The following is an 11,919-nucleotide window of genomic DNA, read 5'->3' as shown; positions in this document are numbered from 1 at the left end:
AGGAACACAGTCACTGGGGTCCAGAGTCCAGTCAAGGTAGTGGCAGTACAGAGCTAACAGCTTGCCTACAGCATCCTCCAAAAGACTTGCACAAATGTCTCGTCTATCAGATTTCCATCTGCTCTAAACAGAAATGAGGAACAAAGAAGGGCCATCCACTACACACAACCCCAGAGTCCAAGCAGACCAGAGAATAGCACTACAGCTGACCAAGGCAGTTTTCTTGATGATCTAAGAAAGGTCTTTAGAGATTTCCTCCACCAATGGCTCTCTCCAGTATTGCTAAGGACTCCCCAGGGGGTCACAGCAAAGGCAGCCATTAGTCACAGTAGAACAGAAAGAGGTCTAATACATCAGTCATGGTGGGAACCACAATAGAACTCCCCCCAAGTCCAACTGAATTAAATAGCTGGGGCGTGCTGGACTTAAGGTAGTTGATAAAATGCCATAGGTCACTTGGGGGTAGCCCTATCTTCGTGTCTTACATATGGAAACTAGTCTAGTCAAATCTATGCCCATGTGCTGTGTGTGTGTGTGCTTAGTCACTCAGTCATGTCCAACTCTTTGCAACACTTTAAATGTATCCTTTTGCTGGAGCCATGGATAAGAGCTTCACACCTCTGCCTCCCGGCTGGTGGGGAGGCTAACACATTTACATGAACAGAGGTTAATTTCAGAAGCCAGCTCCTTGGCAGGTTTCAGGGCATGGGCAATATGATGGAGAGTACTACATCATCAGATTGAGATTCGGGGCATGGTTTGGATGAACTGAAGTTAAAGTTTCCTTTACTTTCAGCTCTGTTTTCTTTCCCCCTTGCCAGTTGACCACCCCACATCCCTTTGCTTTCTTCATTTCCCTTCAAGGTCAAACCCAGCAACCATGGGTCACAGGCATACTGATGTGGAACAAACCACAAGAATGCGCTTTAGTGACCGGGGGTCCCTCTTGAACCCAGTTTATTAACATTCAGTAAAAGAAATATTTGTTATTACAAACAGGCAGTGCATCAAGATATCCAGACATCAATGAGAACTAGGATTGGAGAGGTCACAATCCAGGCAATTCCATGATGTCTCAGGGATAGGGAAGGGGAAGCTAGGGCACATCCAGGGGCCATGCTTCCCATTTTTCACTGGGAGAGAAAGAACTCTTACACCTGGGGTAAGGATGTACTGCAGTTTCCAACTTCTTTCCTTTGTCCCCCAGCCATTTTATTTAACATGACCTAAGTATACATTCCTGGTCCCCCCCACCGTCCACCACCCCACTCCACCCCACCCCACCCCACCCCACCCCCATATACATCAGGGAAAATAAGCACCAATAGTAACAAGAATAATAATTAAAGCCCCGCCTCTCAGTAGGTCCAGTCCTCACACACACACATGCCATGTGAATTTTCTTCTTTGGAGTGACTATATAATGGAAAAGTAGGTAATCAGGCCAGCAAGCCATCACCCTAATAGTCACTGTTCCCCCAAAGTTCCATCCATGTGTGAGCTGGAGCACAGCAGGGGAGTGGGAATGGTGGTAGAGGAAGAGATTCCCCCAAAGCAGCAAGAGGGGTCAAGGAATTCCCCAACGTCTCTTCTGGGTGAATGTCACAATCAACTGAGCTCCTTGGAAAGTCCCATGTAAGGGTTTCCTCAATGAGATGGCCAATTCCTGATGGTTCAAGCATCACTTTCATTTGTCTCCCCCAGCTTCTTGGGGAAATGGGGAATAGTTGAGAAATCTCCTGCCCTCCTTACTGGGTGGAGAATACCCCCAAAATGCTCTTTGGAGAAACCCAACATGACAAATAGCAAAACATGGGCATTCTAGTTTCAAAACTAGAGCAGAAAACATAAAGAGGAAAGAGAGAGACACAGACATGAGTACTTCTAGAAGATCTACACACAGGGAAGGGTGAGTCTGAAAGAAAAAAATAAAACCATAAAAAGACATGCTATCTACCAGGTTCCACATGCCTGAGTCACCTGGCATTTGTCTTAATACCTGGGCATCTTATGCTGTCCCTATCATGGAGGGAGGGGATGGACAGTGCGATACATCAGGGATGGGGAGAGGGGAAAGAGCGAGGGTCTTGGGCAATTGAGATGCCAGCCCTCTGCACAAGCAGCAGCAATTTTTGTGTCATCTTAGTTTTGTCTAAAACTGTAAACAGCACCGCTTAAAAATAAAATATATCAGAAAAGAACAATTGATACATTGTTTTCCATGAATATAAAATGCAAACAATACAAAAATAGATAATTGAATTTTGATATATATATATATATATTAAAAACAACTTGGATGTAACATACACATGGGTAAACTTGAAGTCTCCCTGCTAAACCCCGACTCCCTCTAGCAATTGGGCCTGAGGGCCAAGGGCAGGTGGGGTGGTAGCACTGGCAAGGGGAGGAAAGTCACTGGCAGCAGGATGAGGGGAATGCACCCTGGGTGTGGGAAGTTACTTCCCTCCTTGGTACAGTATTGAGGGAGAAAAGACTGGTGTTGACCAAAGCCTCTGGCCCAGAAGGCTCATGGACTGTTGCCTAAGTTGAGTCCAGATGATTGGGGTAGGACCTAAAAGAGCCCCAAGGCAGGGCTTCCTTGAAGGTGTTAAAACAAAGAAACTGACAGCCCTGGGAGCGATGTTCTAGGTGGTCTTCTCTATCCATTCATTGGTCCCCTAAGATTAGTCTTATTTGGGAATTCTCAGGATCAGAGCTATCTGACACTATATAAAAGCCTGCTTGCTGGATAGCAAGGTAAGAGCAGTCACCTTCTCCCAAGTCGTACCTTCTTGTGAAGTCACATCCAAAAACATTGACTTTGCAATGCTGAAATGGTGTTTATTTGTGGACTTAACATCTACACATTTAATAGCCTGGGATATATTTGGTGTTAGCCAAGCAAACACTGGTGTATGTTCGGGGAGGGGCCTAGAGCTTGGCTGGCTCTCCCAGTGTCACCCTGTGCTGTCACACAAAGTCTCCAGCTGGTCCTCCTTCCTCTTCTAGGCCACAGCTGGGATTCAGAAATGAACTGCTTGGATCTAGAGTAGACTCAAAGGAGCCTGCTTCTGCAGCCATACACCCTGACTGCCTTATTTCTGGTGGTGAGGATCCTGTCTCTGGGCTGGCTGGCCAGGAAAGTGAAAGGACTTGCAGGCAGCAGCGTTCAAACCATGAGCTGATGCTCAGTCCTAAAACTTACTGTGATATGAGACTTTCCAGAGCCCAGCAATGTGTGTCAGGGCTATGACTGCCCCCTTCAGAGGTGGCACCTCTTGCTGCCCTTGTGCTACAGAGGGCAGCTCTCAGCCCTTGGCCAAAGTTTGACCACCTACTTTTTCTCTTCTCAGACAGGCTGGTGATCCAGCAGGCTCTGGTGGTTGGTGATGGCTCTACTACCTGCTGTGGCTGGCACAGTCTACATACAAACAGGAGCTTGAGCTGCCCTGAAGGACAAGCAGAGACAGAAGAGGCAAGTGGTGAGCATTCCCCTGTTGTAAAGGCATTTGGTGAGTGTCTCCTTCCTGTCAAACAGCCAGGCCAATTCTAGTCCCACCCTCCCAGGGCAACTTTGGTGAGAAGCCAGAATTGGGGCACTTCTCTCTTAATGCTTTGCTAGGGTTGAGGAGGGCCTTTCTCACCTTCTTTGATTCTCCAGCTTCATGATTGACAGATTTCTTCATAATGCAGACAAAGTCAGCCTGGAGAGCTGGTCTGCATCCCTTGAATGTTGGTGTTGGTGCCATGCAAATTCATGTGGTGCTTCCAGGGGTACAGCTTGTACCATCCAGGTTTACTTTTTGTGGGGAGGGGCACTGGGCCAACCCCAATCCAAAAAATGGTGACAAAGACCAGCACAGACACATCCCATGGCCAAGGGGCAGTTTTCCCACAAAGTCATCTTGACTTGGGGTGGCAGGCAACAGCATCTCTTCTGGAATAGCAAGAGCCCTGTTTACCTCTTAATAGGCATGGAGATGGGTGGAGGATGGGGACAGGATCAAGGGAGCAAGGATCATAATTTGGGTCAACATATATAGGTAAAAAGTTTCATATACCATTTCCAATGGTGAAATTTAATAGGACCCCTCCGTATTAGTGATTAATGAGAGACAGAGCCTGGCAAGATTAGCCTGTTGCAATGCCTTCCTGACAGCAACTCTTCCTCACCAATATTTCCAAGCTAGTTTAACATGAAAACTGTGTAAATGCAGAAATAAGGGTGCCATTCTTTCCATAAGGGGCTGCAATTACCACACAAATCGGAGTCCTTCAGCTTGGCAGAGCAAGGGCAGATCAGTCTTTCCTCTCAAGACGCCCAGTCTTATGATGATACTAAGAACTTGGCTAATTGGAAAATGAAGGCTCTTTAGAAAAACTGGAACAGCAACCTAAATACCCTTGGTGTCCTGTCTCTTGGGAATGCTAGCATGAAGCCTCTTTAAAGCATCCAGTGAAAGGGTGGGCAAGGCTTAAGGAACGTTTTGTCTTTGGGGGAAAGCAATTTTCCCTTTTAAGAAGCTGAGTTGACATGAGCTCTGCAATGTATGAAATCCTCTCTCCTGATGAAAAGAATGAATGAATCTCCTTTTCCTATCCTTCTCCTGCAACCTGTAAAAATCCCATCCCCTACAGCCGAGCCTAGTTTAGGCCACTTCTCTTCCCGTATCTCAATTAAAAGAATGTGTTCCTTGTAATGAGATAACGAAAATTTCCTTTGGAGAAAAAAATAACCAAAATTCAAAAGCATCTGCAATTCAGGCTGTCACAAGCTTAAAGAAACAAAGAAGGAAAAAAAAAACTATCATTCTGGAGCTCAAGACTTATGGTAGTGTCTACAATATAACCCTATTTTGTCTTGTTTGCAACTAGATGAATTTGGTCATTACATTAAGGAAATTAGCATTTTTGTCTTCAACCCAAGCTATAGCAGGCCAGGTTAAAAGACCCTCACTGGTTATGATGCCTAAGTCCATAGGAACAGGCAGTGAGACACATGCTACTTGATCCTCTCTGAGGACAGCAAGCTGGGGCTACTAGATTATACATCTGATGTGATGGCGGCAGCTATGCCAAGACCAAAGGAAGTGGGAGTGGGGAGGATCTGTACCATAATTTCACACTGCTAATAGCAAACAAGCTAACAAGCTCCTTGTCCCCAAGTGGGAGGCAGTGTAGACCTGGCTGCTCATCTACTGGATGGAGAAACGGCAGAGGTGCTAAGGGTTCAGACTGTGTCAAGGATGCATGATATATATATATATATATATATATATATATTATATATATATATATATTATATATATACATACATACATACATATATATATATATACACATATATATGTATATATATATGATCATTACCTTGGCAATTAGAATAGGCACAAAATTAGAGCATCTCAAACCCTGCATGGGTCACAAGGAAAAAACCCAAAAGCAAAAATTGGAGCACAGAAGCAGCAATCTCTCAGGGCAGATGTACTTGAGCTGAATGTGGCCACAGATGGCAGACAAGGGAAGTGGGAAAACAAAGGTGAAAACTCATAGGAGCTTTCCTTGGCCAAAAGGATTTTCAAGTTAAACAGCAACCCCCACCCCCACCCCTCTGCCCAACCCTTATCCCCATTCACATGCTCAGGCCCCATGCCCCTCACTCCAGAATTGATGATAACTACTCAGCTAGTTTTCCATTCATAGCAGTGGAGGAGCAGCTGGTGGGGAGAGAGGCACCTTGCTCAGCCTTCTCCTTTGACAGGTCAAGGCTGGGAGCCCCATAGTGAATGGGCTGAGGCTCTGGGGGCTCAGGCCGGATCCTGGGCAGCTGAGGGATGCCATGAGTAATGCCCACAGGCTTGGCCTGGGGCACAGGGCTGGGGCTGAAGCCTCCAGAAATGGAGGAGCAACTGGGCTCATCAACAGGCAGCAGCACATCTGGAGGCCTGGCCCTCACACTTTGGGAGGCCTTTGGCTGGAGGTTATAACAAGGGCCCATGGGCAGGGGTAGGTGCGAAGGCCGAGCTAGCTGAGACTTGGATTCCCCAGGTGCCCTTGGCTCTGGCCCTGATACTGACAGCAACATTGACATGGTGAGAGGAGATATGCAACAGACTGCCTGCCCATAGGGATGGCTAGAAGGCCCATCCAACTGGCTAGGACTTATCCAGGCATGGCCAGGTCCCACTGAAAGAGGACAGGGAGGCCAGGCAGGCCAGTCGTAGGATCCTGGAGGTTCAGTATAGAGAGACAGGGGACTGTCTCGGCCCCATTCGTCCTCCTCCTCTTCTTCATCTGAATCTTCTTGCTGGGCCTGAAGCTCATCAGACTCCATATAGCCTTGGGTCAGGTGAGAATTGGAGAGCTCCAGCTCCAGGGTCTCAGCAGTGTCAAGGGAGCGGCTCCTCCTGCTGAGGGCCATGGCAGCAGGTGGAGGACGAGGGTGCATGCCAGGTAGTCCCAAGTATCGAGGGAGACTGCTCACACCCCAGGGTAGGCCTTGGTAGAATCGGCTGCGGTAGTTGTTGAAGGCATGTTTTTGGTAGTAGCCCAGTTCAAAAGCTTCCAAGGAGGCTGCAAGGTCTTCATCATTGTGGAACTCAGGATTTTCTTCACACTTGCCTTCCCCATCCCGCTCCACATCAGCGATATCAAAGGTCACCATGGGAGGCAGCTCAGGAAGGTTTTGAGTGAAGGATGAATCAGAGTCAGAGCTGCAGGACATGCTGGAGAAGAGGTTCCCATTGCTGGTGAACTCCACAAGGGCCTGAGAGAAACTCACAGTAGCATTCCCTTCCTTCTCAACATCCTCTTCCTCTGGCTCCTCAGGGGGTGAATAAGTAGGGTAGGCCCTCCTGGGAGATCCTCCAAAATTTGCTTCTTGCATGTCTGGCTCAAACATAGCATCACTCTGGAAGAGTTGCATCAGGCAAGTACTTTGATCTTTCTTGGAGCAGCTTCCCTCAAAACGCTTCTCCAAAGGACGGAAGTCCCTCCAGTCTGGCTCGCTGCTTGCAGTGGCAGGGAAAGCTGAGGTGGTTCCTCTGTGGGAAGTCTGAGAGGCCCCTGATGCCCCTTCCACCAGACCCATCACTGATGGGCCTAAAGGCCTCATTTGATACTCTATGATGGGCTTTTCCTGCCGCACCTGGGCCTCTCGGACTTGAGCCTCTCGAGCACGGACCTCTTGGCCACAGGTCTCCCTGGCATAGGCCTCTCGAGGTCGGGCCTCTCTGACATAAGCTTCCCGGGTGTGGGCCTCTCGAGCATGGGCCTCTCTGGTGTGAGCCTCTTGGGCACATGCCTCTCGGGCCTCTCGCTGCTCCCGCTGAAGCTCCCAATATAGCAACTGTTTCTGGATGGTCACTAGCCGTTCTTCCTCTGTCTCCATTGCCCCAGGTGGCCGAGGGGAAGAAAAGGGCTCAAAGTTCAAGAAGGGGTCAAACATCTCAGAGCTGTGACCATGGAGGTCATAAAGGCAGTCATCCCCAGGTGGGGAGTTCTCAAGACTATCATCTGGCTCATAGAACTCATAGAGGGCATCACCACTATAGCTGTCTCGGGGCAAGCAATCCCTATGGACAAGCCCCAGGGCCTCACCTGAATCATCCTCAAGTCCCGGTGTAGTAGAGTCATAATAACCCTCATCACTATTGGGGGCCGACTCTTGCTGATCACTCTGAGGAGTCAAAAGTTCTCCAGGGGCTGAGCCAGGATAAGACCTAACTGGGTCAAGAAGCATGTAGCCAAGATGGCCTGGGGATGCGGTGGGATGGTAGCCTGGATTTAGTATGGGCCTCGGGTACATCTGGGAACTTGCCCACAGATATTCTAAATCATCATCTTCTTCCTCCTTGACTTCTCCCTCCTCTAATTCCACCTCCTCTTCCTCTTCTTCCTCATCATCATCATCAGGCAAGGCCATCTCTTCGCCCCCTCCTTGGTAAGTCACCAAGCAGGAACTTCGTTTGGTTCCATCTCGGTTGGCCCTCTGGCCTCCAGAGGCCATGCTATCTGTCATACTATCCATATCCTGTTCTGCTATTATGTCACCACAACCTGTCAGTGAGTCAAAACTCTTCAGAGATGTGACATCCCCAAAGAGGAGGCTCAGCTGATCCCCTAAAGGGCCACTAGGTGGATTTACCTCTCCTGCCACAAGCTTCTCCCCTGTTTCTGGACTATGGAGCTCCTCTGGGCCACTGGCTTCAGGGGCAGGTTTGGGCTGCAAGAGTGCTGAGGCAAAGGCCTCCAAGGTTTTTTCTGGATCTTTAAAGGCTGCTTTCTCAGTGGCTGCTGGAGAAGTCTCTGATATTGAAGAAACTTTCGGCCCAGGGACATCTTGGGATTTGGCATTTTCCTTTCTTGGGGCTTGGAGGACCTCATCAGTGTGGGACGGAAGGGCTGAGCTCACATACTCATGAGGCCTGGCTCTGGCGCCCTCAGACTTCTTGGCTCCTGGATTGCTTTGCTCAGCCCCAGAGACCTTGCTCTTTCGGTGACGGCGGATACTACTGAAAAAACCTTTCAGGCCTTTTTTTGGCTTGGGCACAAAGTGAGCCTTCTCAACTCCAGCTTTCTCTGTGGCTCCAGCCACAGACCTCTTGCATCTGGAGCCTGTCTCCAAAGACCCATGGACACTCTGAGAGCTGGGAAGTCGGGATGATGACTCAGGCAAAGGTAAGGAGAGGCCGGTTCCTTCACTGACAATGTCTTCAGGGTCATGGACTACTTCACTCAGGCCATCGTGGGTCTTGCTCTTGCTAAGACCCTTCTTAGAGCTGCCTTTCCCGGAACCTTTGCTTCGTCCCCCTCCAAAGAAACTAGGCAGGGTACAGATGCCCTTCTTGCCACCAAAGAGTTTCATGGCAGTTTTCTTCAGCCTACCTGGACCAGATGAGGGTGGCTCTGATGCAGGCCTTTCTGTTGCCTCAGATGCCTTGTTTTTGGCCCCTTTCTCTGTCCCTTGATCCTGGGTATCCATAGAGACTGTTGTTCCCTTGGCCTGAGCAGCTTCATCCTTTTGGGTCTCCATGATGGTGGGGAAAACTCAGGTGTATTCAGCTAAAAAATGCAGCCTTCTGGCTTCTCGGCACTGTTATAACATCATCAGTCAGGAAGCATCACAGCTGGGGCTGAAGATAAGAGAGACAAAGAGAGACAGTACTGGTGAGCAAGCATCCAGGCTGGGTTTGTTTTCACAGGTGTCTGTGGTTTCAGGCTTGAATTGAACCACAAAGAAAGAAAATATAGGGAAAATCTTAATGCACTCCATATGCTTGGCTTGTTGGATCAGCCCTCTCTAGGCCGCAAAGCAGCAAAACCATACACTGAACAACAGGCAGCCATGACCCCTACCCCACTTGCTGGGTCTACTCACTTCAGGTCACCTTAAGTTCAGGGGAGCACACTGGGCAGGGGGAATTGCAGATATGAAAAAGGCCCAGGTGCTATTGGCCACAGGAGGGATTATCAAGGGGTGGTGGTGTAGGAAGGTGGAAGGGAAGTCAGCTCTGATGACAGAGAAGTTTTGAAAAGCACCTGGCAAAAACAGCCCATTAAGTATTCACTGGGTTCTGTAAGAACCAGGCCTCAATTTCACATTAGCCAGGGCTCTCACTGACATTTTGCCTGGAACTGGGTAGAAAAGTATACCTGAAGTTTCACTTTCTTCCTTCAGGCTACCTAAATTGCCTGTAGGACCATGCTCAGACCTTCAAAAGCCCAGAATAGGAGCCTTGCCGACCCACATTCCAGAGCTGCAATCCAGAATCAGCTAATATGGCATGGTAGCCTCTGGGCAAGGCACTCTCTGAGATTCAGTATCCTCTGTCCAAGAGGCCTGGAAATACCTCCCTCTGATGGTGGTTATGTGAGGGATAGGTCTAACCTAGACTCTATAGTGACTGTTCTGCTGGTAACAGATTTTAATGTGGTCCACAGGGGCTTCCCTGATGGCTCAGATGGTAAAGAATCTGCCTGCAATGCAGGAGACCGGAGTTCATATCCCTGGGTTGGGAAAATCCCCTGGAGAAGGGAATGGCTACCCACTCTAGTATTCTTGCCTGGAGAATTCCATGGACAGAGGGGCCTGGCAGGCTACAGTCCATGGGGTCGAAAAGAGTCAGACAGGACTCAGCAATTAACACTTTCGCTTTCTGTAACTGAAACCACCATGAAAACCATGAGACAGACTGTTTTCTTCTCTGCTCCTTTCATTATTTTGACCCCCATCTAACTTCTTATCTAGAAAGGGAACTCCTTGAAGGCACAACTCCACACAACTCATGTCCCTGGTCAGTTAGGCTCTGAACAGCTATTTCAATAAACAAACCTGATGCAAGACACACCCTTCTGGTCTAGGCTCCCAGTCCTCTAAATAGCCAAATGTCACAGAGATAGAAAAAAAAAAGAAGGGCTAGCCAACATATCCCGTATCCCAACATATCCCCCTCCCCACCCCCATCGTCTGATGTATCCACTCCAGTGACTAGCTGATTAACAGCTGGATCAGTGACCAGCCTGCTAAAGCCCAGTGACCCCTTCCTGGAAAGTCCCTCACCACTGTCCTCTCTTTGCAGGGTAGCCACCAGCACCTAAGGAGCTTGGGTAGGGAAGGGAGACAGAATAGCTGCTGGGAGCCAGAGAGACAGAGAGAAGGAGAGGCAAGCAACACTGTCGTCCTAAGAGTAGCTGGCCAATACATCAGCCTTGTGACTGGTTGCCACTGTAGAAACACTCTCACATTCACCTACAGTGGGAAACTAAGAACTAGCACTCTGGGGGTGGAGAGAGCCTGGCAGCTACACTCTATCCTCTGACCACATTAGAGGAATCTTCCTGGAGTCCCTGATCTTGTCTTGCAAATAGTAATTTTGTGCCTTGTACCATGCTTGGCCTGACACTTGACTCATCAATGTGATCTAAGCTTCTATCAGAAGCACTCTGCAGAACTTAATATTTAATTTGTAGCATGATAATGTTTGGTTACCCCCAAAGTAAGAGAAAAAAATACCATCATCTGATCTCTTCTCTGCAGAAATCTGTATTGCAAATTGCTCAGGTTAGGTTTTTGTTTTTTGATTCTGTGTGCCATAGTTTAACATGGCATTGTTCCAGCTCAGCCCTGCAACTGATAGGACCACAATAAACAGTGCTACCCCTCAAATACACAATGATACACACACACACACTCTCTGAGTCCTCTGCCGCAGGATCAAAAGGGAATAGGGACCCTATCATCTATCTGAGTCCTTCACTTTCCAAAGCACAGATGTTTTACCTCAGCCCTGAAATTACTGACAATGTTGTCATTATGGTGTTGAGCACTGAGGAGATGGGGTGGTGATAAGTGGAGTTATTTGTGAAATTATATTCCCCTCTGTGGTATTAATGAAAGGAACCTCACTAGAACACTTGGTTAAATGATAATTATTAAGCTCAGTGCTGCCAGAAGGGTTCAAAACCCCAGTCCTTGCTTTTGGGAAGCTCCTAGGCTAACAGATAGAGAATCCTCTATATAACAGTCTGAAGGCACAATATGATGCAGACCTTAGAGAAGAGCCCTCCTTACTGGTTAAGCTGAGTGCTGAAATATCATTCTTCATACCTTATGATCATGTCCCAGGATAAACTTGAAAGGCAAAAAGATAATCCCTGGGCTCAGAAAAGAGAATGCCTTGAGAAGGAGGCATTCAATCTGGGCCTTTTTAGACAGGAGTGAGTGAAACTGTCAATTATTTAGAGGAAAGGATGGGCAAGACTAGTAAGTGTGGTTGGGCATCAAGGAAAACCAAAGGCTAAGTGAAAAACCTTATAGTCTTACCCATCCTTGTGACTTGAAGGCTTAATCGTCCTATGGGTTTTGGAGCTGAAATTCCTGCAAACAGAAGAATTAGGCAAACTGAATCTCAAACA

General features: G+C 48.1%; 1 protein-coding gene across 2 annotated transcripts in view; it reads right to left on the bottom strand.

Moving 5' to 3' along the window:
* Window positions 1–925: 925 nt before the first annotated feature.
* Window positions 926–11,919, bottom strand: part of AMER1 (APC membrane recruitment protein 1) — a 29,041-nt gene continuing 18,047 nt past the window's right edge. For both annotated transcript variants that reach the window (XM_043895246.1, XM_043895247.1), the window contains exon 2: window positions 926–9,137. In XM_043895246.1, the coding sequence (XP_043751181.1) occupies window positions 5,681–9,037 (3,357 nt within the window). In that variant the 5' untranslated portion in view covers window positions 9,038–9,137 and the 3' untranslated portion in view covers window positions 926–5,680. The remainder of the gene's footprint in view (window positions 9,138–11,919) is intronic.

This window comes from Cervus elaphus, chromosome X (genome assembly GCF_910594005.1).
Source record: "Cervus elaphus chromosome X, mCerEla1.1, whole genome shotgun sequence".
NCBI classification, from domain to species: Eukaryota; Metazoa; Chordata; class Mammalia; order Artiodactyla; family Cervidae; genus Cervus; species Cervus elaphus.
The sequence above is the reverse complement of the archived record's forward strand: the minus strand, read 5'-3'. Positions and strand labels throughout refer to the sequence as shown.